The sequence below is a fragment of the Lissotriton vulgaris genome, chromosome 2_1, assembly GCF_964263255.1.
Source record: "Lissotriton vulgaris chromosome 2_1, aLisVul1.2, whole genome shotgun sequence".
Taxonomy (NCBI): domain Eukaryota; kingdom Metazoa; phylum Chordata; class Amphibia; order Caudata; family Salamandridae; genus Lissotriton; species Lissotriton vulgaris.
Window position 1 is genome coordinate 284,328,193 of NC_141687.1, and position 27,068 is coordinate 284,355,260.

Here is a 27,068-nt window from a genome sequence, read left to right on the forward strand (position 1 = left end):
TGTGTAAGCGCATATTCGCGCACTAGTGATGACATCTTACTCTCACACATAGATAGTTGGCTGTGTATATCTTTCAAGAAACCTACGGTCGTACTAAAACATACATCACGCAATGTAGCGTTAAAAGCCTCCCACAAGGGGGTCGGAGCCAGGCCGGCGACCAAGATGGTCGCCGGGGCTCCCGGCTCCGACGACCTTCTCCTCCGGCTACTTGATCCAGCTGATGCGGCGGCGCCGCCGACGGTTTGTCGAACGGCGGAATGTGCCCTGACCCGCTGGGAGTGAGTCCGGCGGCTCTCCGAGCTCGGAGGGCGGAGATGTGCCCTTCGGTCGGCGGGGCCTGCGCGGGTCCCGGAGCCGGGGCCTCGCGTGAGGTCACTGCCGCCATGGGCACAACAACATCGGCCAGAAGGACCTGAGTGGCGCCAGACTCGTTTTTCTGGGCTGCTAAGGGAGAGGGTCACCATCGAGGTTGGGTGCCTGGATGTTCTGGCGCGTCGATTGTTACTTTATATCGGTGAGTGTTCTGAGTATTCAGCGGCGACGCCATTTTAGACGTGCACAATGCCGGGGAGGGGGGGGCCGGGGGCCTGAACTGGGAACCCCCCACTACGTTTTTTCTTCTTTATACTTCTCTTCTCTCCTATATTTAGGGTTCACATTGGGCGACAGGCACGCTGCTAAGGGGGAGGCCGTAGCCGGAGGCAGGGGTGCAGGGTGGGGGGTTTGCGGGGGGGTAATACTGTCTTTCCTTTTTCTGTTTCTAGGGCCTCTTTTTCTCTTCTGTTTCTTTCAGCTTCTCTCCACTTCTCTTTTTTTCGTCTTTGTTAGGACCAAGTAACGGGCTACTCTCCGTACGTTCTGGTGGTGCGAATCGCAAGGGGTGATGTTTTTATAAAGTTTTGTGTTGAGGCGGGCTCCTGCTGTGTTGGGGGGCGGAATGTGTAGCTTATTGACTATCCTGATAATTGTGTACCGGAGTTATCGTCCTGCCTGCAGTAGTCCTGACCATGCATATCCTGACCTTTGCTAACCCCTTGCTTTTGTATTATTTGATTGTGCGGCAATGGATCCTGTTTTTCTTTAAAACTTTAAAAGAAACCTCATTAATCCTGGTGCCAATTTGGTACGGACATTATCCTGAGTTACAACGGGGCGTTTGGGAGGCGGAATGCTGCTTTGCTAGCTGCTTAATTGATTTGCTTTGTCCGCCTTTGATTTACTGGCCGACTGTAATGGTATCGTGCCTGCGATTGTAACTGTGCTACTGACAATAAAGGTTTACCAAAAAAAAAAAAAAAAAAAAAAAAAGCCTCCCACAATAAGCTAGGGTCATCAGTGGTAGGTTCATTCAGTAGGAGATAATCCGATATGGCCTTAGCGATCGTGTCCATGTACACAGAGTCAGACAACGCTTTTGCATTGAAGCGCCAGCTATAGGGGGGGGGGGTGTATAATACAGGATATTAATAGATAATAGTATGGGATTATGATCAGACAAGGTCCTGGGTAGATGTTTTATAGCCTTGGTCCAAAGCATTGTTTCGTTAGACCCTATCCAATAATCAATACGTGACCAGCTATTGTGTGCAGCAGATGTGTGTGTTGCTTCCATACACGCTGGATTCTGCACTCTCCAGATATCATGCAATTGCATTTCTGACATAATATCTAGCATTTTAATCATTGCCTTCTGGTGTGGGTCTGTGGTGGACCCTGATCTGTTGAGGCACTAGATTAAAATCCCGTCCCCATACCAAGGTCTTATCCGCCATATCCTGCAACTTCTGCCAGATCTCGTGATAAAAGTCAGGGGCATCCGTGTTTGGGCCATATGTGTTTATAAGTGCTATTTGCCTGTAACAATGATATACCTTTCCTGAGAGTCAGCAATGGTGGCTTCAATGGTGAAATTCGTAACTTGTTTTTATTAATATTGTAACCTCCCTAGAATATAATGAATATATCGAACTGTGGATAGTTTCAGCCCATTTACGACCAAAGTTGCCACTTGAACGTGGGGTGATATGTGTTTCCTGTAAAAGAGCAATATCGATATGTAATCTATCAAATTATGCAAACATTTGCCTAATTGTTTGGGGGTTATTAAGTCCCCTGATATTCCAGGTGAGTAAGTTTAAATGTGTGGGCATCGATCCAGCTGTAGCCATTACGTTTATAGAAAATCATACTCCAGTGCAATGTAGTGGTCAGAAGTTGCACTACCCCAATGTGATAGTGTGTGTGGAATAGTATATTTGTTCTCGAAAATTGTTCCTTCAGTGGTCATATATATCTATAGGCCATATACATCAGATAACTTTGAGAAAGGTGACAGACTTATATAAACATGTTTATTTTGTCATAGTTTTTATTTTCATTTGATTAAGTTTTTTTTCCATTTCAATTTCTCATATACAAATTACATGATTCATCATAAATACATTTTACAAACTCGAATTTTTTTGGTTTTTAGAACACACATTGTTAATAACACACCAGTAATAAAAGAGAAAATTTTTTCATACACAAAAGAAATTGATTAATTTCTAAGAAGGCCACCTGATATTTAAATACACAACTCAATTTGCAAACATACACACATGCATACCACAACCACACTACCAAAAGGGGAAAAAAGGGGAGAGAAACTACGTATGGACTGACAAGTTCACAGGTTGTCAGGTTTTAGGGTCTCAGAAGAACTTAAGACCCCCGCACATGATTGGTCGACGCGCGTTTCGGTGGGTAACCACCTTCCTCAGGACCTTTTTTTCTCTTGTGGGTCAAAGATATCAGGGGACCTAACTCAGACATCCTAGTGACGCTCGACATTGAGGCATTATACACCAATATCCCTCAATGCCGAGCGTTACAGGCGGTCTCAGACCTTTTACAGAGATATCCGTCGGACCGTCCGGACATGTTTATCTTACAATGTCTAGAGGTCGTCTTACTGAACAACTTCTTTGAGTGTAATGGCCGCCTTTACAAACAGATTAAAGGGACATCAATGGGGGCTTCTTGTGCCCCTAGTGTGGCTAATACCTTCATGGGAGAATGGGAGCTTAAGAACATCTACAACGAACTGGCCCCATTCTTTGAAAATGTTTCCCATTGGAAAAGTTTCATAGACGACATTTTTTTTGTTTGGGAAGGCCCGGAAGAACTTTTACAATCTTTTATTCTTTGGTTGAATGCCAGTGACACGAATCTGAAATTCACAGTGAACTTTAACAAACACAAAGTGGATTTCTTAGACATTAGCATTGAGAACACCAATGGCCAACTGTCAGTAAGCTTGTTCAGAAAAAACACAGCCAAGAACACTATTTTAAAGTTTGACAGTTACCACCCTAACTGTCAAAGGGAATCTATCCCCTTTGGGGAATTCTTGCGTATCCGACGCAACTGTACAGACATGAAATCCTTCCATAAGCATGGAGATGCCCTCCAGGATAGACTTCTCAAAAGAGGATATCCCCATCGCCTTGTGCGACAAGAGCCAAATATTTTGACAGGTCAGCATTACTTCAAGGCACCAAAAGGATGAAACAAAATAGGATTACATGCGTAATTAATCACTCCACCCTGAATTTCAAAATCAGGAATATCATCAATAAAAACTGGAGAATCCTAAATTGTGATGAAAACACGTCCCCTCTACCATTACCATTGGTAGCCTACAGAAGAAATAGAAATCTCAGGGACATGCTAGTACATACTAGACAAAACAAAAATGTCCCGGCAGAAAACCTACGTTCAATTACTGGGCTACCGGTAGTCCTAGGTAATCACAGATGTGGCTCATGCCACGCATGTGATACAGCGATCACCTCAGATACCATAACCTATAATGACAGAAAGATTAAACTACGCCATTTGACAAACTGCCGTAGTAGCAACATTGTCTATATTCTTTTTTGCAGTTGCGGCCTGGCCTATGTGGGAGAAACGGGTCGTGAATTTCGCGTCCGTTATAGCGAACACAAGTCTGCCATCAAGACAAAAAAATTATTGGCACCCTTGGTCCAACATTGTTTGGATAAAAATCATTCTGAGCAAGACATCAAATGGTCGATATTGGAGAAAGTAATCACCAAAATAGGTCAGCCCAATGAAGTGACTCGCAAGAAGCGAGAAACATTTTGGATATTTCATCTTGACACTGTGAAACATGGACTGAATGAGGAAATCTCATGGTATGTTACAAAATAAACATATACATACCTCATTCTCACCCAGTACTTAGCCCATGTGACCTTTTTCTGATTACTCCTTATAACCCTGGTCCTCTCGCTCTTCTGGGTTACACTGTACCTTCTAATTACCCCTTATAACTCTGGTCCTCTCGCTCTTTTGGGTTACACTATACCCTCTGTGTTACTGTGTACACATAATCACCCTGCAGAATCATGCCCAAATCAGATGCCAGGGGTCTTCCCAGCGTGACATTTAACTCATGCTAATAACAAAACCTCAGTGGCAGACCCTGTGGGATGTACCCATTAAATCCTCTGACCCCAATCACTCACTCTCAATTTACCGTATCAACACGCCTGGCCCACCGCCTTTAATCACTGACCATCACAGCCATTATGTTCTTTTAGAACATATGAGAGAGTGATATATTTCGAAATTGACCAATTAATGATGGTTCATGACCCACTTCCCTCCGGTTTTCAGCATGGCCACTCTGCCCTATTAGAACATTGGAGATGGTTTACTGTTTTGAAACAGACCAATAAATGCCTCCGTCTCTACCAGATCAAAACAAATAAAAAATGAGAATTTCGTTGTTTTTTGTATTCGGTCCCGCTTTGCCGGGTAAACAGACTAATGTCCGTCTTTTGTGTTTCTGATACTTCGAAACTAGAGTCCATCATCTATGTTAATTTGTACTGGCCAATCGTCCTCTCGCGATACAATGGGACGGCGTTATAAACCGGACTAGAGACACTGCAGGTCGCTTACCGCCGACGATCGTGGAAGATCTGAGTAGACTCCGAGACCTCACATGTACAGGTATGTCGCCATCTGGGACGCGGTTCATTTGTTAGTTCGACCGAAACCTCTGCCGCGCTCGTTGTGTTAGAAATCTCACACGACTAGAAGTCTTTAGGCTATCGTGCATTAACTGCCTCAGTTTAACGCTTAGATTCCACCACGTTCTCGTTAAAAACCTTGTCCTACCTTAGCATTTAAACCCCACCGAGTTCTTCTGGCAAAACAATGGTAGAGAGTTTAACGCTTAGACCCCACCACGTTCTGGTTAAAAACCTTGCTATCTACTTTTAACTGCCCTACCTCATCATTTAAATCACACCGAGTTTTCCTTGCAAAAAATAGGAGAGACTTCAAACAGTACAGCAGCTTAAATCCACCACACTGCTTCAGTATGTACAAATGTTTCCAACTATTAGATGGATGCAGTATAAAGAACGGGGTCAGACTCACCAAGCTGAAAAAAGTAATATCCCTACGCCCGGTCCAGGAAATGGCGGCATACGACTAGCTATATAAAGGAATGATTCCCTCATCTATGCAAATAACGAGACGTAAGTTCACTTTATGAGTATCCATTTGTAGAACTCGTGGGACCAAAGTGCAATAGATCTGACGAAATGTGGTTCTTGTGTTTCCTTTCTCCACCTGTGTAGACCGCAACTATTGAGACCACATCTTACCGATCCATTTTGTACTACTGAGGGCATCATCAGCCATTAAAAGGTATATCTCCACACATTACACCATTCAGGCTAGTTATATTCCGCTTATATAGGGTATTTACATATCAAAAGGAGAAACCAAATACTATATATGGACACTTTCTTGCTTTGTAGTTTTTAATTGACTCCCTGGAGAACAGATAATCGTCTCTGAACAGGTTGAAGTAATCGAACCCTGTCTCACAATGAAAAGTGGTAAGAATGACTGCCCATTGGGTACTATATATTGTGCATATTTAGTTACAAATGATAAAATAAGGAATGTTGTATCCTCCATGCAGGTGTTTTTTAACAAGCATTCGGTCCGAAAACCTAGCAACTGAGCACACAAGGAATCCATAGTGGCCTATCCTTTCTTGTGAGTAGCACTATGTCCAGGTTTATATGATGATAACCCCTGTCTTTTAAACTAGCATAGAGGGATCTCAATCAAAACGAACAATACTTGTCTTCTATTCCCAAGCAATTAGAGCTCTCTTTTCAAGTCCCTGTTGGCCTCCCATCATAACAAATTAATCATCTACGACCCATCTTTATCGGAGTTAATGGCTTTAATGTATTCATATTTTGTCGGTCATGTGGGGAGCAGCCAAGCTAGATCTAAGCAATGTTTTTTATTGTTGTGTCTATAAATCAATAAGAAGAAGTGTTGGTGACAGATATTTTTTCTTGTCTTTTTTTGTAAATAAACGTCTTTTAGGTCCCCTGATATCTTTGACCCACAAGAGAAAAAAAGGTCCTGAGGAAGGTGGTTACCCACCGAAACGCGCGTCGACCAATCATGTGCGGGGGTCTTAAGTTCTTCTGAGACCCTAAAACCTGACAACCTGTGAACTTGTCAGTCCATACGTAGTTTCTCTCCCCTTTTTTCCCCTTTTGGTAGTGTGGTTGTGGTATGCATGTGTGTATGTTTGCAAATTGAGTTGTGTATTTAAATATCAGGTGGCCTTCTTAGAAATTAATCAATTTCTTTTGTGTATGAAAAAAAATTTCTCTTTTATTACTGGTGTGTTATTAACAATGTGTTCTAAAAACCAAAAAAATTCGAGTTTGTAAAATGTATTTATGATGAATCATGTAATTTGTATATGAGAAATTGAAATGGAAAAAAAACTTAATCAAATGAAAATAAAAACTATGACAAAATAAACATGTTTATATAAGTCTGTCACCTTTCTCAAAGTTATCTGATGTATATGGCCTATAGATATATATGACCACTGAAGGAACAATTTTCTAGAACAAATTTCTCTCTTCCCCTCTGTTCCTTGGTCGCAAATTATCCTTTTGAGGGGGTCCCATTTTTCATGCTGTGGAATAGTATATACCATGTGATACCATGTGATATATCGTAGTGATGCATCTCATGCACTCTGGTCAGCATAACAGTTACCCCCCCCCCCTTGACCCCCCACCAACCCCCCTCCCCCCCACCCAGCATCCCAAAGACAAATCCCCTCCCGAAAATACAAACCCCCCTTAAACATCATGGGGAGCTCAATTACAATACTATAGTCTTGGCCAAAGTTTAAACAGTTTGTGAGACAACATATTGTAATACCGTAAATATCCTTCTCCATAGGTATACCATTATAACAACGTCATCTAATACTGGCGGATGCCCTCATTGACAGAAAAGGTGCCTCGATATATACAGCCAATTACGCAACATGCCCTAAAATGAGCGATCAATGCATGCATGCATTAGTCATAACTCCATTAACAGCCCGCCCCCAGCCATACATCAAATCTTATATCACCCCAGCTGTTGGAGTCAACCTGTTATGCATACTTAACCTTGGCATGAGTACGAGGACAACATATCCCCTGGAGTAGTTCAGGTACACAGTTTAATATCTACTCAAATCCAAAGAGCCAGGGGTTGTTAATACATTACCACTCTATGTCCATCCTCGCGTCTCATGCCCCTATCGCCATGTGGAGGATACACAGGCATATATATATAGTCCCGCCAGACAAGTTCAGGCAGGGTTCTCCCGCTGCTTCTGAGGGTGAGTAGCCAACAGAAGAAGGATCGAACTGTACTTGCGTTGTGCAGCAGCCTCCCTTTCAACCAGTACTACTCAAATATCCAGTGATGGGCCCGTTCATTCTGGATTTGGCATTTATAAACAGCTGACTTAAGCTCCTAGGTGGTTCATGGTGCTGCATGTGGCCACAGCAGTCAAGACAACATATATAGAAGCTTGTTTGCCATGTGGGGGCTTGCCACCTGACACCCATTCCTAGTGCCAGTTCACGACCTTGCAACTGGTCTGTGACTAGTCCATCGTTCATACACCGTTTTACCAGCAGTATGTCAATACGGCACGTGTCCAGACTGATGTGCACATTCCATAGTCCAGTTTCGCAGGTACAAAATCACACGCCGCCCCCACATGACCGTTGCCCTCGATCAGAACATTTCTTTATGTAGACATCCTAGTCAGAATCCTGGTGTTGCTCATTGTGCCTAGGGTCTATGAGTTTAGAGATCAGTTTGAGGAATTCCTGAGCAGCTTTTTGAGTTTGAAGGACCGTGGAGCGACCCTCCCATGTCACCTTTAGTCTAGCTGGGTAAAGAATTGCGTACTCTACATTCAATTCACGTAGTTTTGATTTGGTCTGAGCGAATTCCCTACGAGCCTGTTGTACCGCCATAGTGAAGTCTGGGTAGAACTCCAACTTATTACCCTGGTATGTCACCTGCTGCTTTTCTCGAGCCAACCTCAGAACAATGTCCATATCCCTATAATTCAATATACGAGCAATTATAGGTCTCAGAGCAGCTCCCGGGGGCGGACATGGTGCCAGAGATCTATGCGCACGTTCCACGATGAGGACTGCTGAAAATTATTCTGCCCCGAAGACTGTACAAAGCATCTCTTCCACGTAAGTCTCCATTCGACCAGTATTGGTGGATTCTGGAACGCCTGCAATTCGAATATTATTCCGGCAAGATCTTGCTTCCAAATCCTCGCCTCTATTTTTTAATAACATCTAGCAGTTTCTCCATCCCTGTGCATTTACTGGTCGTGGCATGCGCTTCATCCTCAACTGCTGCAACGCGAGTTTCAGCGTTGTCCAGGCGCTCACCCAGTTTATCCAGCTTCGCTGCCATGCTGTCTACTCGTTGAGTGAGGTGGTCCAGTTTTCCGTTGATGTCCTGTAGACTTGATTGGATCGCTTTAAGGACAGTTTCCATTGTGCCACTAGCTGCAGATTCCGCCTCCAATTCAGTATCTTGATTGTGCTGTAGCACCTTTTGTTTGTTTTCTTGATTCAATTGTGATTTTGGGCTGTTTATCTGGTTTGCCCATGATGCTGCCGGATTTTGCAAGCAGAGTACGACAAGTGACAACTCGGCTCAGGACGCTCCAATAGTAACTTTATGCCACCTGCCTGCGAACTGGGGCATTTCTCCAACTTTATGTGCTATACCACCTCTGAATATTACCACTATCTAGCTCAGCTGCTGGCTTGGGTAGGGCTCATGCGAACACGCACTGGGGATAAATGGGAAGGTATAGACAGGTATGTTGAGCGATGATGCACGCTCGCAGGTTTCCACCTCCTAGCATTGTCATTGAGGAGCACACCATAAAAAGCCCTGTGTGAACCACAGTTTATGCTTAGAGGAAGGGGGCCGTCGTCTTAGTAAATATCCCTTCACTACTCAGTCCAGACATCAAAAATCACTTGGTGACAGGCGGGCCATAGGTATTAATGCAACAGTTCCCCGGTATGGTCAAGTGTCGGGCTCTGGGTTTCGCAGGTGGTACGCGGTCCGCTATATCCCCTTCAGGCGCAGGACGGGCCTCCTCCAGTCCCCCAAGCAGACAGCAATGCAGAGGTAATATTACAATCATGAATGATTGCAGGTCATGTGTGTAGGTTTTATCTTAGTCACAACCCGCCGTTATCACTGTTCCCTCAAAGTCACCGCCATTTCGTGCCTGACTGGTATTTATAACAAGGCGCGCAAGAATATCATCAAGCCGCTTTATTGCCACGTCTCATGCCGCTTGTTGATGGGTAGAGTGGAGGCCCACAATTTCGCTGTGGTTCATGCCCCGCACCATCAGGGTCGCCGTAGGTTGTTGTGTTTTACGTTTCGAAGGAGAATGAATGTGCAGGGCACCGCAATTTTGTGTAGGTTGTTCGCGCATTCTCGCTGAGGACCGTCGGCACTCTACCGCCACATATACCCAACACAGGCGTATACAGTTATGAGACGATATTAATATCGGCGGTTCGTGTCTGTGGTTTACTGCGTTCTGCGCTTGTCGTTCGTGCGCTCCCCCGCTTACCGCGATAGAGCTGAATCTTGGTCCGCATTCAATTAGGGCGTCGCCATGTCACCGCGGCCTGTCACGCTGCAATTGCGATGCACGCACCTTTATTTCATTGCCAGTGCGTCACCCACTGACTCCTGCAGCTTGCCACCGCACCCAGTTAACTGCAGCAATATCTTGCACCAGCCGCCACCAGCATCAGCACTTATTCGGTGCTCCCTGCAATCAGATGTAGATCCGCTCCCTGGCGGCCGCCATGTTGCTTAGTTCCGCTGTCTCCAGGCCATGCAATTCAAGGGATGATTTCACTATCTCCCGTATCTCCTCACACCGCCCAAGTCCGCTCTAACCAGACACCGCCGCGTCCGACGCACAAACTGAGGAATTTCGTGTCTGCATTTACGCCATTTGAGCTGATCTGCCTGTCTGACCTGGGGAGATGTCTTAACAGGCAGCAATGCTGCAGTGCGCCCACTAGCGCCCCCCACCCTGAAAAAGGCACTTTATTCAGTAGCAGGACCCAGGGGGGAGTGGTGGGGGACGACACGACATCCTGAAGCTCTTCATACCAGTTTACCAGTTCTCCTCATCATATTTGAGGATAGAACGGTTTCATACATAATAGTACCAATGGCAAAAAGACTAGGCTAAGTCTGGACCCTACTGAATTACAAGGGCAAGGAATTAGAACCAGAGGGGTACGCTGGGCAAGACTTCGGTTGAGGTTGAGTCGGATTAATTTCAGAGTCAGAAAGCACAGTAGGCTGTACACCCTCATCCGACAGGGGGCACATAAGGCGAACCCGAAACATAGGCCCCAATTGAAATCCTAAGTATGTTTGGGTTCCAAAGGCATGCCAGAGAGAGCCAGCAAAGTGCTGAAAATGCACAGCATGACCTGTCTGAAGGCCTCTTCTTGCTGTGACATCGCCAATGAGGCCGGAAATTCAGGGTACGTTGGGAAAAGACTCTGAACAAGCTCAGATGGCGATCTCAAGGCTTACTATGCCCTTGCGCCCTTTTTGAAGTTTGAGAGCGGTGGGAATTGACCATTTCACTTGTGATTGTTCTTCAACTTTACTGAAGACTTTGAGCACAGCAATGAACTGCTGCGAGAACAATTCAGTTAAGGGACCTTCCTTTTGACTTTGACCGGTTATTGGTGATGTAGAGTTCAGCCTTGTCCTCCTCTACGGCCTTCGTGTTCATCTGCATGCAGTCGCCGCAGGCAGGTTGTCGTGGCCTGACCCCACTCACCACAAACACACTTTGGAAGGTCAATCACAGACATCGGTTTGATTTTAGGGGGTGACATTTCCCTTTCAAAAACATTAATCGTAAAAATCTAGTCAAAGACAAGGAAGAGGCTCTGGATATGCCTTTGAAGGGATGGAAAGAAAGAAAATGACGAGGGTGCATAGGTGGTGCTTATATGTGGCTCTGCTCATCACTTCCAGAAAGGAACGACGTTGGAGCAAAGTTGTACAACATGGCCTAGCAACACACAGGAGAACTGTTCTGAAAGTTTCCAGATCCAATTGGATGCCTAGGGATTAGTCACAAGGTGAGAAATCTGCAGTTGAAAGTATGCTGGTAGTATTCATCAAAAATCCAATTGATACCAGAGGCAATCTGTTAGAAAAATCATACTTTAGCAGTTACAAAGATATCCAAGAAGTCAGTTTGAACTCCTGCTATTAATGTGCCACAATAAAAACATCCGGGATGCCTCAAAAACTACAAGACAACGCAAATACAAGAACATGCTATTGTAATCATAACTCATTACTCCCATGCAAACAGAATAAAGCACATAACATACATCACACGCACAAGCAGGACTTAGTACATAAATGTGGGACTGAGACTCTGCAAGTTTACTAAACGTTACCAGAAAGCATCAGTGTCCATAGCCACTGGAATGTAGTACAATGATTGGATGCAATATTCTAAGTGGCTAAACTTGATTTCTTTAAAGTAATGAACTCAGACATCCTACATCTCACAGAACCCACTAGATGCACCACACTTAATCAACACAGTAGAAAGGGTGACAAAGATGGAAAAATGTAACAACTAAAACTCAACACATTCACAGCAAACTGATCCTCTGACAAGAACCCTATGTATCAGAATAGTGACAACAATGTGCGTGTGCAGAATGTATCAGCCCTTCTGAAACACCGGCACTCCGTCCAATTGCATATTATCTTTGCATCCAATACAATGCTAAAGGCTACTGTGTGTTGTTTCCAACAGTACACACACATTACTCTCGCCACCTGTAATCAGCCCTGTAAACTTGTAGCCTGAAAAAAGTCCTGAATGATTGCGGCCTCACCAAACCGTTGTGCAAGCACCTCTTCTTAAACTCTAAACAGTTAGGATAGCAGGTTACGTAAAACTGATCTGAATATGCTTGATGTTGTGCCCAAGCTACAGAAACCCCCTGGAAACTGTTCTGTGGAATCCCAGAGGCATGGAGCAAAGCACACTCAAAGTCATACTCTTTCAGACAGTTAACAAAACAAAAACGTAAATGAACAAAATGTGCATCAAATACAGGTACAATTTAAAATGTTTAGCTTACCTTTTTTAGAAGATCCCTGGCTTCTTGTGTGAGGTAAGGAGGCAAGTTCAGTTTACACTTCAGAATCTTGTCAATGGTTTTCTTCCTGTTTTCCCCAGTAAATGGAGGCTAGAAAACACCATTATTGCAGAAGATGAGGTTAATTTACTGGCACATTTCGAGCTGACCATCAACAGTCCAGTCATCTGTATGGTTTAGAAAATCTGTTCTTCCCTGCTTGGTGAAAGCAGACCCGCAGATTATCGCGCCCATTGCCAGAAATTTATAACTTCAATGTTGCCCAGCAGTCTATGCTTTGCCCGTGGTGAGCAAGGAATCCGTGACTGAAATTGCAGCTAGCTATTGCCCTTCTCATTCATGGCATAATAGGCTATTTTGTTTCTACATTTATGAATGTCTGTCAATGGAACTCCACCTCAGTGTGAATAGAGTACTCTCCATTGCTATGTCACCCTTATTGGTATGGGTCCCTTCCTGAGTATCCTGTAGGATCTCACAGTCCCAGCACAATAGCCCTTAAAAAGGTATATTTACTCTGCTGGGCAACCCTTGATATTCTCAGTCTGTTGGCCATCTCATGATGTTCCCTCTGACCTGGCATAGACTGGCATTCATGGCTGCTTCCCACACTTCACCATCCTCTCGCTCTCTCTATACATGTCTTTTTCAGGTGGTCGTTCAGCATTGCTCAGGTTCAAGTGTTGGGGACATGTCATACTGAAAGTCTATGGAAGCCAGGTTTTGCAGCAGTCATGAGGTGGTGGGGGACATGCGGGGAAAGAGGAAAGGCACAGGGGAGTCCAGGGTTTCAATGGGCCAGCTGCATGACAAGGAAGACAGATAAGCACTAGTGGTAGGTTTCAGATGGCAATCTAGGAGGGGACAAGGGATAATGAAGGATTTTTTGGAAAGGTTATTTGAAAGCTGGATTAAAGGTGTAGCTGAGTTTGTATGGCGATTTGAAGGTCTATAGGCCAAGGAGGAGGGTTTTCCTGTGAATGTTGACAGTTTATGAGTTCTGGGCTGGGCATCTGTGCAGGTTTCTGATGCCTACATGTGGATTCACCCAGGCTGTAAGACAATGGAAGAAGACAGGGTCTTATTAGAGGACAGGAGACAGTTTCCACAGGCTGAGCGACTTGGGTAGGTGAGCACTTAGGAGACATGAATAGGCTGGAGCTCCATGGGGACAATTTACCTTTATGAAGTGCTGGGTCTGACTGGTAAGGCCTGGGTGACTCAATACACATGAAGTTTGAACAGGTGTTAAATGGGGTTGAATGAGACTGTTAGACCTGGCATAGCTTGCCGTGATTACCCCTGACTTTTTGACTTTGCCTCCTCTGAAGTTAGATGCTGTAGGTACTTGCCACTGCTAATCAGAGTGAAAGTACAGATGTTCCCTGTATAAATTGTAGTGGTGATTGGTTGTCTATGGTTGGTATGTTTGCCTTTCTAGCAAGATCCCTAAGTGATGTGCACTGTGTGTGCCAGGGCTAGTACTAAAGAAATGCGCAGAGAGGGGACATAAGTCTTCAGTGTAGGGCCTGCGCGCAGTATGGATTAGTTACTTACCTGTAATCCTAGTTCTCATCCAGGGGTATACTCATCAAAGTCATAAGCTATGAATAATCCCCGCCCATGTGCGGGATCCCGGAGCATATAGAAAATACATATAAATATATATGTATAAATATGTGAAACATATAATTGCAGCCTAAAAAACATTTTCTAACTGGCAAAAGTGCCGCAAAATTACATAAATTAGTATACATACAGTAGTACCCTTCCAAACCCTAAGGAAGAAAGAGCAGAAAACATTTGTATACAACAATGCTTTATTGCCATAGGAAAACCTGTAATTGCAGGCATTTGCCAGTAGGCTGCAGTAGAGTATAAAGCAAACAGAGAAAACTGACACCTGGCCTTTAAGGAATTAGAGATGGGGTATTGTGCCTTTAAGACCTGAAGGCAACCCCCTGCTCCCATGGTACACCACAGGTGACAGTTGGGTCAGTTCTTTTTGGAGGTGAATAACACTTGAGGAGATCCGTAATAAAAACATCTCATAACTTAGTAACTTTGCTCGTCCGGGGAGGTGGGCGGGAGCTTATGACTTTGATGAGTATACCCCTGGATAAGAACTAGGATTACAGGTAAGTAACTAATCCTTCTCATCCAGGGGATACTCATCAATAGTCATAATCTATGAATAGATTAGCAAGCTCATACCCAAAGTCTCGCGGACGAGCAAGAAGTGTAAAAACTTCACAGAAAAGATAAGACATATATTGACAATATATCTTAAGCAAACAAGTTCCTTAAAGAGGCCTGCCCTACTCTGGCATCGGCTGGTCTCAAACTTTACTCTGAGTCCAGGCAATAATGGCGGGTAAAGGTATGGACAGACCGCCAAGTTGCCGCTTTACAAATTTCAGAGATAGGAACATTACGAAGGAGAGCTGTAGTGGAAGCTTTCCCTCTGGTAGAATGTGCATGTGGTCTACCCTGCAAGGTTTTGTTAGCTAGTTGGTAAGCAAAAGCTATACAGGAGACGATCCAGCGAGAAATTGACCGTTTGGAAGCTGACAGACCAGTATTAGTACTGCCATAGTTAACAAAAAGCCGGTCAGACTTTCTCAGAGGTAGGGTTTTTGACAAGTAAAACTTCAGGACCCTCCGGAGATCAAGGGAGTGTAATGACCTCTCCGGGAGAGTGGAAGGATTAGGAAAAAAGGTAGGTAAGGTAATAGACTGGTTGATATGAAAGTCTGAAACCACCTTAGGCAGGAAACTTGGGTGTGTTCTTAAAACCACCCTATTGGCATGAAAAACTGTGTAAGGTTCCTTGCAACACAAGGCCTGGATTTCGCTGACCCTACGGGCAGAGGTAATCGCCACTAAAAAAGCAGCTTTCCAGGTCAAGTGCTGCAAAGAGGCTTTATGGATAGGCTCGAAAGGAGCACTCATCAGCTTAGTCAGTACAATATTCAGCTCCCAGGGAGGAGAGGGAGACCTCACCGGTGGGAAGACTTTTTTCAGGCCTTCTAGGAAATCCTTAACTACAGGCATAAGGAAGAAAGATGTCTGACTGGGAGACTTCCTATATGCTGTGATGGCAGCTAAATGAACCCTGATGGAGGGATATTTCAAGCCTGATCTTACTAAATGCAAAAGATATGGAAGAATCACCTGCTCTTGGCCATGTACCGGGTCAAGAGAATGCTCACGACACCATATGAAAAACCTCTTCCACTTGAAAGCGTAAGACTTCCTAGTGGAGGGTCGCTTTGATTCTTTAAGAATAGTCATGCAGTCTGCTGGGAGGTCTAGATGTTCATACTGGATGACCTCAGGAGCCATGCCGTCAAGCGAAGGGAGGGAAGGTTGGGGTGCAACACCCTCCCCTGGTCTTTGGTCAGCAAGTCTGGACGGCATGGTAGGCACCGGTGAGGAACTTCCGACATCTGAAGGAGATCGGGGTACCACCACTGGTGTGGCCACTCTGGTGCTATCAGGATCATTCTGGTGTTGGTCCTGTAGAACTTCTGGATCACTGTCGGGATCAGAGGCAGGGGGGGAAAGGCGTAGAGTAAAGTTTGAGACCAGCTGATCAAAAGGCCATTCCCCAGTGATCCCTGTTGGGGGAACCTGGACGCGAAGACGGGGCATTTTGCGTTGTCCGCGTCTGCGAACAGGTCTACATCTGGTACGCCCCAACACTGAAAAACTTCTTGAGCCACTTCCTCATTGAGCACCCAATCGTGCGCTTTGACGAAGATTCTGCTGAGGCAGTCTGCTTGGACGTTTTGAATTCCTGGTAGATGAACTGTCACGACGGACAGGCCTCTTGCTAGGAGCCAGTGCCAGATGGCTTGTGCTTCCAGAGACAAGACTCTTGACCTTGTGCCTCCCTGCTTGTTCAGATAGAACATAGTTGTTGTGTTGTCCATCTGAATCTGGAGGTGTTTGGTGCGCAGGGCGGGATAAAGAGACTTGAGAGCAAGATGGACTGCTCGCAGCTCCAGGAAGTTTATATGGTAGCCTTGCTCTATCTCGGACCAAAGGCCTTGAACTTGGAGTTGGTCCATGTGAGCACCCCAGCCTTGGAGGGAGGCATCCGTGACAATCGACTGAGACGGAGGAGGACGATGAAACGTAACTCCTCGTAGAAGATTGGATCGTTTCAACCACCATCTGATCAAGTCCCTGGCTCCTTGAGGAAGCATGACTCGGTCTTCCCACTGATCCGATCTTTGAGACCACTGATCCTCGAGGGCTTGTTGCAGAGGTCTCATGTGAAGGCGAGCATTGGGCACAATGTAAATGCATGATGCCATCGATCCCAGCAGAGAGGACACTTCTCTGGCTGTTGGGGCCTGATTGTCCAGAAGAAGGAGAGCCTTCAGAAGCATAGATGACAACCTCTCTTCCGAAGGACACACGCTTGCCTGAAGTGAGTCCAGAGAAGCACCCAGGTAGTGGATCCGCTGGGAAGGGTTGAGAACTGATTTCTTCAGATTGACGTGATGACCCAACGAGTTCATCAGTTTGAGGCAGAACGAGAGATGGTTCTGAAGCAGAGACAGAGTGGAGCTCTTCAACAACCAATCGTCTAGATATGGATAGACGAAGATCTTTCTTTTGCGGAGAAAAGCAGCCACCACCGCCATGCATTTTGAGAATGTCAGAGGTGCAGATTTCAGGCCAAACGGCAGTACTCGATATTGGTAGTGACGACGTCCGATCTGAAATCTTAGAAACTTCCGATGTTTGATGGACACTGGTATGTGGAAGTAGGCGTCGTGCAAGTCGATGGCACACATCCAGTCCCCCTGGTGTAGGTGTGGGAAGATCTGGTGCAGGGCAAGCATACGGGACTTTTCTTTTCGTATGAACTTGTTTAACCTTCGGAGATCTAGAATGGGTCTGTATTCTTTGACAGATCCTCGTTTTTGAACCAGGAAATATCGTGAGTACACTCCTTGATTTCTGTGAATTAAGGGAACCTCTTCTATGGCCATTTTCTCTAGAAGGACGGAGACTTCGTCTTTTAGCAATTGAGTCTTGTAACGTGGAAGATGTTGCAACTGGGGAAACAGCTGAGGAGGAGGGGATTTGAACTTCAGCAAGTAACCATGCTGCACAATACTCAGCACCCATTTGTCTTTTGTAATGGATTGCCACTCTGTCAGATGTTGAGAAACACTCCCTCCCACCGGAGTGGTGAACAGACTTGGAGGAAGCAATGGCTCAGGGCTTAGGAGGTTGTTTTGAGTTGAACTGCTGTCTGGTATTGCCACCTCTTCCTCTGCCAGGACGACGCTGCTGGACCTGCGTCTTCTATTGCGACTGGGTCTGCCACTGAGGGGTTTGAACCCTCTGTTGGAAGGCCTTCTGGTCACCTTGGCGAAAGAGTTTCTAGAACTCCTTGCGCTTTTCTAATCCCACAGCTTTGACGGTGTCCATTTCAGCTTTCATTTTGGACATTTCGTCCTCCGTGTGTGGACCAAACAGAGATTTCCCATTGAAGGGCAAATTCAAAATCTTCTTCTGGGCATCTGGTTTGAGCCCTGTCAGGCGGAGCCAGGCTGAACGACGGGAACAAATGCCACTTGAGTAGCCATGAGCTGCAAGATCAGAGGCATCAACTGCGGCGCTAATAACTTGATTAGCTACCAGGCTTCCCTCCTGCAAAGTCTCCAGAAAATCTTGGCGATCTTCCTTGGGGAGCTTGTCTATAAAACGAGTCATAGAGTCCCAAAGAGACCTGTCGTACCTTCCAAGTAAGGCAGAGGCACTCGCCACCTTCATAAAGGAAGAAGAGGTGTTGCATACCTTCCTTCCAAAAGAGTCCATAAGCTTGCTATCTTTTTCAGGTGGTACTGAGGAAGACGTAGAGCCTGCATGGGACTTCATGGCAGCCGCCACAATGATAGAATCCGCAGGAGGATCCGATCTGAGGAACAAGGGATCCTCTGCAGGGGCCTTATACTTTTTGGCTATTCGAGATGGAACAGATCCCACCACTGCTGGTGTGAGGAATGTAGCCATAGCTGGTTCTAGGAGGCCAGGGACCAGGGGAAGCAGAGGTCTGGGCGCTGTACGATGACGGAGGGTATCAAAAATCACAGAAGAGGGAACCACTGGAGTGTTCGGCGTGATATTAAGCTTTGTTGCTCCTCTGACTAATACATCTGAGAAAGTCGCGAGATCATCAATTGGAGAGACTCGGGAAGGTGGCGTAGAGGAATAGGTCGGAGAATAATCTCGGTAAGAAGACCTAGTTGATGACGACCTTGTGGAAGACCTTGTACGCCGCCTCCTATGGGACCTGTCACGATTCCTGTTGTGACTGTCCCTAGATCTAGACCGATGTCTTGATGGAGACCTTGGTCTTGGCCTGACTGGAGATTTGGATCTTGGTCTTGGCCTGACTGGAGATTTGGATCTTGGTCTTGGCCTGACTGGAGATTTGGATCTGGCAGGTGTCTTTGACCGCACTGGAGAACGTGATCTAACTCGCGATCTCGGTCTGGGTGACCTCCTGGGGCTCAGAGGAGATCTAGCTGGAGTCTTCGCCTTAGAAGGGGAATATGTACGGGAGTAGTCAGAGCCCGGACTACTCTGTCCAGATACAGCCCCTTGAGGATGAGAAATCAAGCTGTCCCCTGATTTGGGCGTAGATTCTGGAGAAACCTGCACAATGTTCAAGCCAGGAGATGACGATTTTCCTCCTGAAGACTTTGAACCCGGTGACTCCACCTCTGCAGTCACTTTATCCCTCGACGGCGAAATCCTCGACGTCGAAGAGGTCTGGTTGACTAACGGCGTTGAGCGGTGTCTTGAATCACGCCGTGAAGAGGCCGACAGAGCCTCGACGTCGATCCGGAGACCTCGACGTCGATCTTCCTCGACGTCGATCAGGTAGAGGCACTTCATGACGTCGAGTCGACGACGTTGCTCGACGTCGTCTCGACGATGACCTTCCTCGACGTCGCGTCAACCTTTCCTGACGTCGCCTCGGCGTCGACCTCCTTGACGTCGAAGGATGGGATCTGACAGTCCCTCACGACGGCGGCCCGCTTGCCAGCGGCGACCTAGATGCCGTCCTAACTCTCGACGCCGATCCCTCCCGGGGTGGCGGAGAGTGTCTCGACGTCGACGGAAGCCTCGACGTCGACGGAGACTTAGAAGTAGCAGCAGCCATGGACTTCGAGCCCGAAGCATGGTGCCTCGACGCCGTTTTACTTGACTGCGGCGGAGATCTTCGACGTCGTGAAGATGATCTGGGCCTTTTCGACGGCGTCCTCGACGTCGACGGAGATCTTCGACCTTCATTCCTCTTTCTGGAGCCAGGAGAGGTGGAATGACGCCGTTTTTGGGCATGCTTGCTTGTAGGAGACGATCTAGGGGCTGAGGAAGCACCCACCTGGTGACTCTTGTCCATCTCCTGCATGGCATGAAGTCGAATCCTCTCCCTGTCGCGAAGAGTCCGACTTTTACATTTTCTACAATGATGGCACTGATCAGGAATGTGTGAAGATGGAAGACACACAATACACACAGAGTGTGGATCATTCAGAGCCATCTTTTTGTCACAAGGACATTTCCTAAAAAGAGCAGGCATTCTGACAGGAAATTCCTATGGGTTACCACAGAAAAATAAATAAGAAGCCTTATTTATTCAAAAAATGTCGAATAATTTGAGAAAACTCTCTCAAAAAAACCAATTTCAGTTGAAAACTGAAGAGCTCAAGCTCCAGGATCCTCACAGAAGGAGCCGGAAAAAAGAACTGACCCAACTGTCACCTGTGGTGCATCATGGGAGCAGGGGGTTGCCTTCAGGTCTTAAAGGCACGGTACCCCTACTCTAATGCCTTAAAGGCCAGGTGTCAGTTTTCTCTGTTTGCTTTATACTCTACTGCAGCCTACTGGCAAATGCCTGCAATTACAGGTTTTCCTATGGCAATAAAGCATTGTTGTATACAAATGTTTTCTGCTCTTTCTTCCTTAGGGTTTGGAAGGGTACTACTGTATGTATACTAATTTATGTAATTTTGCGGCACTTTTGCCAGTTAGAAAATGTTTTTTAGGCTTCAATTATATGTTTCACATATTTATACATATATATTTATATATATTTTCTATATGCTCCGGGATCCCGCACATGGGCGGGGATTATTCATAGATTATGACTATTGATGAGTATCCCCTGGATGAGAAGCTAAATTACCATGTTGTCCTGACAAGTGCTACCACTTGTCAGGCCTGACTTTACCTTTTGCATACACATGGGGCACCCCTGTAGGACGTACTGAGTAACCCCTAGGTAGGGTGCAGTGTAGGTAAAAGGCAGGACCGGTGCCAGTGTGGGTGTAAGGCCCTGACCGTGGAAAATACTCCATTTCATTTTCCCAGGTGAAAGACCATCCTGCCAATAGGACAGAATGGGGGAGGCTGGGTGTAGGATTGTTAGCCTAGTTTCCCAAAAATTGGAAATGGAACAGAAAAGTTTGGTATGTCTGGACTCACAGCGTCATAACACATCTTTTTGGGTATATGGTTTTGTTGCTCTGTGTCTAGAAACCACTGTTTGAGAAAATGGCTGAGTTTGTGCTTTAGACCTTTTTGTGTGTCTCAGCAGAATGTGAATTGCCTGCCTGGATCTGGGAGTGGTGAGAAAGGCTGAAAGAGGTTGTGCCACAGGGGAGGGGTGGAGATGGCGCCAGGCTGCCCTGCACCTGGAGCAGGGAGGAGAGGCTTTGAGAGGTGAAGAGGCCTGGGTCAGAGCCATAAAACAGTAGACCAATCTCCCTTTGAGTGATTAAAGATCCAGGCCCCCAGTATCAAAGAGAGGACGGTGACACTGGAGGGCAGATATGCAAGACTGATTAAAGGAGTCGGGGACCCCTGAGCACAAGGAAATTTCAAAGACAATGAGGGGTATAACTAGAAGAACTGTAACCCCAAGACTTTGGTTATGTTGATGATGTTGTCGGGAACAGTCTCGGTATCATTCAGAGAAGTGCTGGCAGCGATTAGAAGACGCCGTGGACTGGTTGAGTCTCTGGCTACTTTGACCTGTCCGCGATCTGGAAGAAAACCTCTGCCTCAGGAAGTGTTTCTGAATAGGCTGCGGGAGACACTTGACCCTTGCTTCGTGATCTGGGGCTTGCGGGCAGTTTGTAGCTCTTGACCGAGGAGAGACTGAAGGGGCGCTGCAGTGGGTTGTGTCCCCTCCTTCAGGACTTTGCTGTGTGCTGCGTCCTGTACCCCAAGGGCCCGAGGTGAGTCAGCTCCCTGTTCAGAAACACAGGAACATAAAATTTTCCAGGGAGTCTCAAGTGGCGAGGTGGTGGGACCTTGTCGTGGCAGCCGGAGACCTCCGAAGGGGTTTTTTGTCGTGTGCTCAAGAGGTATCACTCTCTGACTAGTGGAGTGTTTATCATAATCACAATGGAAGCTATCTCTATTCATAGAGATCGACCCTCTGTGCACAACCGTAGATTTCGCAGTGTTGCGATTGTGAATCTGTATGATCAATTAGTTCAAAAATTGTACCACAAAGTTTAGCAACGAAAAGCGTTTGTTTTTTTAAAAAATTCATTCATTTATAATGATTATTTGTCCAATGTCTCAGTTTAATTCATATATTCCACATGATTCAAACTGATTTGAAAGAAATATTCCCAATGCATTTCATGCACTTGAGTGCCCTTCTTCGGGGGAATATAGATTTAATCAAAATTGAAGTTAAAATGAGTTCCACTCCGTGTGCAATAATCGATTAATAAACATTATGTCAATCATTTTAACCATATCAACCAAATATATCGGTGTGTCAGTCTATTGAGTGTCAACAGTTTCAATAAAGCAATGTGTTTATCAAAGATGAGATAATATATATATATATGACGATTTAGAAAGGCATAATAAATAGCGTGTTTTGTATGACTTGACTTTACGCTTGGTGATTCTGCTGATAACATCTTACTAACTCCAATTGTAAAATGACTGCGTAATATCAACCAGAGGGTGTATTGTTTTTACATTTAGGTAATACTGTGACAGTGCGCTTTGAACAGTCCTATTTTAAGCATTATCCCTGTGCTGTGACATGACTTATTGTTGCTGCAATCGCTAAAGATCTCTACGTTATGTGTACCAGGGACAATATAGCTATCCATTTCATACATGGAGATTTTGGGTTAATAATATCGAGATCCTCACTTCGAATCGAAGATGGCTATTTGACTATCCCATCAAAAATGGTGAGAATCAAAGAAAGCCAAGCATATGTCAACGTAAAGATGATAAGTTATAAATAGCATGCAAATTCTAAGCGGTAATTCAGTTCTTTAGGTTAGTTGGATATATATGATGGACTCGATGAAACCTAATGGACTGAATGACCGCTTAGAATTTGTATGCTATTTATAACTTATCTTTACGTTGACATATGCTTGGTTTTCTTTGATTCTCACCATTTTTGAAGGCTGATAATCTACTTGGTTTTATAATGATGATGTGATATACGATGATGTTACACTACACTTGGGAATTATATTCATGTAACATATTGGGCATATCTTCTGATACACAAGAGGAATAGTTTTTTGCTATTCACATATTGAACACACTCATTGTAAGATGGCCCCCATACTCAACTAACGATCACATGAACGCTAGTTCGTTTTCTATTTTGCTTCAAGCCATTTAATGATAAACCATCGATAACTATCGCTTCCCGTTAGAAACTACACATCAACTACACGCGAGGAAACTTTTAGTCCGTGCTAAACTCTCGTAGCAAGTTGTTAGCACTTGTTCTGTATATTGGACACACATATAGTTTAGTATTTCATCACATCGCAACACCTTTTAAGATGGCCCCCACACTCAAGCAGTCACATGACCGCTAGTCCGTTTTCTATTTTCCTTCAAGTCATTTGACAAACGATCGATAAGAAACGCGTTACTTACCTGTAACAGCAGTTATCCAGTATTGGGGTCTTTCATAGATTCACATGCCTGAATCATTCCCCGTCGTCAAGACGGGAGCCCCCGGTACATAGAAAAGTAATGTCCTATAGACATACGTAGAGAAAAATAGGCCTAAGGGCCTCACCTAAGTAGCCTATCCATGTCCTTATGTAAAAAGGACTAAACTCTTAGAGCCAGCCAATCAGCTATCACCTCCCTCTAGAACCTTCCTGACAGGAGCCTCAGTCTCTCAGATTTTCGTACGCACCAAGCTAGGTAGGCGTAATACAGTTAGAGAGAAACGTGAGTCCTTCCAGGGGAGGCGGGAGGGTTGCATGTGAATCTATGAAAGACACCAATACTGGATAACTGCTGTTACAGGTAAGTAACGCGTTTCTTATCCAGTATTAGGGGTGTCTTTCATAGATTCACATGCCTGAATCAGAGTAGTCAGCAATACATTATGCACATTTCTGATGTAATCATGCCATATAGTCATTTTAGATAATACACATATTACCATGCAACTTTGAAACATTAGCATACATCAATATATCATAACAGCAAGAGATGTGCATACCAGGATGGCGGGATGTTGGAAGGCTCACCTCACTGGAATAGATGGCGAAGCACCGCCTGGCCCACTGCTGCATCCTTCATAAGTTCAGCATCCAGGCAGTAGTGTCTGGAGAAGGTGTGCGGTGACTTCCACGTCGCCGCTCTACATATGTCCAAAATCGGCACTCCAGCGAACAACGCTGCTGATGTGGACATCGCTCTGGTGGAATGCGCTTTAACGTTAGCACTCAGAGGTCATCCGGCCCTGTCATGGCAGAATGCTATCGCTGAGGAGATGTAAATGTAAATGTAAATGTAAATTGTCTTGTCTATGTAAAACTTTAGACACCTTTTGAGGTCCAAGGAGTGTAGCGTCCTTTCTGCTGCGGTGGTAGGGTTTGCAAAGAAGGAACGTAGAACCATCGGTTCATTAAGGTGAAAGTCTGAAGGCACTTTCGGTATGAACTTAGATTTGTCCTTAGCACCACCCTGTCCTGTTTGAACTGTATGAATGGTTCCTGAATGGATAGAGCCTGTAGCTCGCTGACTCTCCTGGCAGATGTTAGAGCGAGCAGCAGAGCAGTCTTCCATGAGATGTACTTGATGGATGCTCGATGAATGGGCTCAAAAGGGTGCTTCATGAGTTGGTTGAGGACTAAATTGAGGTGCCATGTCGGTGGGACCCTTCTAGGTCTTGGGAAGGATCTATATAGTCCCGTTAGGAACTGCTTGATAAGTCTATTGGACCAAAGAGACGGTCCCTTGTAAGTCCTGGTGAATCGTGAAATGGCCGCCAAATGCACCTTTATGGATGCGTGCGCCAATCCTGACTGTGCCAAGTGCAGTAGATATGGCAATATCTTTTCGGGTGTGATATGGAGTGGTCTCAGGCCTTTCTCTAAACACCATATGCAGAATTGTTTCCATTTTAGAGAGTACGTTTTGTTGGTACTGTCCGCTCTTGCTTTTGCCAGCACGTCCCTGCATTCCTGCGGGATGTTTAGATGACAGATCTCTCTGTGCTCAGGAGCCAGGCCGATAACCTGAGCGATTGCAGGTTCGGGTGTTGCACCTGCCCGTTGGACATTGTCAGCAGGTTCGGGTGCTGCTTCAGACGAATCGCTGTCCTGATGGAGGCGATTAAGATCCGAGAACCAGTGCTGCCTCGGCCAGAACGGGGCAATTAGGATCAGGGTACAAGGCTCCGCCTTCATCTTCCTGAGAACCCTGAGAATCATCGGAAATGGTGGAAAAGCGTACGCAAATACGCTGAACCAACCGATGGAAAAAGCATTTCCGAGTGACATTGGTTGGGGACGCCAGCTTGCGTAGTTTGGGCATTTGGCGTTCTCCTTGGTGGCAAACAGGTCGATTCCTGGGACTCCCCATTCTGAGAATATGTGATCCAGCGTACTCTTGTCGAGCTCCCATTCGTGGGAGAGGGATTTCTGTCTGCTTAGGGCGTCCGCAATGGTGTTGTCCTTGCCTGGGACATAGTCCGCCCTGAGCGTGATCCCATGGAGTACAAGCCAGTTCCAGACCTTTTGCGATTCACGTGATAGAGTGAGCGAACGCGTTCCTCCCTGTTTGTTGAGATAGTGCATCGTTGTGGTGTTGTCCGTTCTGACTAGCACCTGGGAGTTCTGGATGCGTGGTAAAAAGGCTTGTAGTGCCAGATACACAGCCCTCAGTTCCAGAAGATTGATATGGAGTTGCTTCTCCTGATTTGTCCATTTGCCGCTTATTTGGAGGTCCTGGAGGACAGCTCCCCAGCCTTCTAGGGATGCATCCGTGGTGATCCCCAGAGGTGCTGCTGGAAGTAGGAATGGCAGTCCTATAGACAAATTCTAGTGATTTCTCCACCATTCCAGGCTCTTGGATATTTGTGGTGTTATCTTCACAATGTCTTCGAAAGAACCTGTACTCTGTGTCCATTGGTTCGTGAGGGCTTCTTGCAATGGGCGCATCCTGAGTCTGCAGTGAGGGATGAGGAGTATACAAGAAGACATCATTCCAAGGAGTGATTTGTATGTTCGAACTCTTAGGGACTTCTTTGATGCCACAGCCGTGGCCAGAGATATTATTTTGTTTTTCCTTTCCTTTGAAGGAAATGCCCTTGCGCATTCCGTGTTCAAGGTCGCCCCGAGGAAGGTGATGTTTCTTGTTGGGGTCATGCAGGATTTCTCGTGATTGAGAGTCAATCCTAGCTGCTGAAAGAGATTGGTGCAGGCGTTAGAGGATTCGGTCGCGCCTGCAGCTGAAGGTGCCTTTACCAGCCAGTCGTCGAGGTAGGGGAAGACTTGGTGACCCATTTGACGCAGGAAAGCTGCCACAGGTGAAAGGCACTTGGTGAAAATCCGCGTTGCGGATTTGAGGCCAAACGGTAGGCCTTAGAATTGGTAGTGCTGTCCTGCCACCTCGAATCTCAGGAATTGTCTGTGCCCCTTGAGTATCGGGATGTGGTAGTAGGCATCCTGGAGATCCAAAGATGTCATAAAATCTCCTATTTCCAGTATGCCTAGTATTTCTTGGATCGTCACCATCCTGAACAACTGACTCTTCAGGAAAGAGTTGAGTGCCCTGAGGTCTAGTATGGGCCTCCACTTTTTCTCCTTCTTGCATATAAGAAAGAAGCGGGAATAGAATCCTTTCCCTGTTTGAGACGATGGAACTCGCTCATCGCTCCTTTCTTCAACATCGCAGATATTTCCTGGAGCAGCAGGCGTAGATGTTTGTGCGGAAGCCTGCGGGGAGGGGTTGCAGGTGGGACGGTGGTGAATTCCAGGGAATGGCCGAATCTTATTAATTGGAGCACCCACCGATCTGTGGTGATGAGATGCCAATTACCTAAGAAATGGGTAAATTTTCCTCCAATCTTTAACGAGGGATATAGTTGCTGGACTTGCTGGA

General features: G+C 45.8%; 1 protein-coding gene across 1 annotated transcript in view; it reads right to left on the reverse strand.

The window, feature by feature from the left end:
* RPS6KB1 (ribosomal protein S6 kinase B1) overlaps positions 1 to 27,068 on the reverse strand; it is a 350,261-nt gene that overhangs the window by 130,204 nt on the left and 192,989 nt on the right. Inside the window, exon 10 of the mRNA XM_086954940.1 lies at positions 12,615 to 12,722. Within this exon, the coding sequence (XP_086811066.1) occupies positions 12,615 to 12,722 (108 nt within the window). The remainder of the gene's footprint in view (positions 1 to 12,614; positions 12,723 to 27,068) is intronic.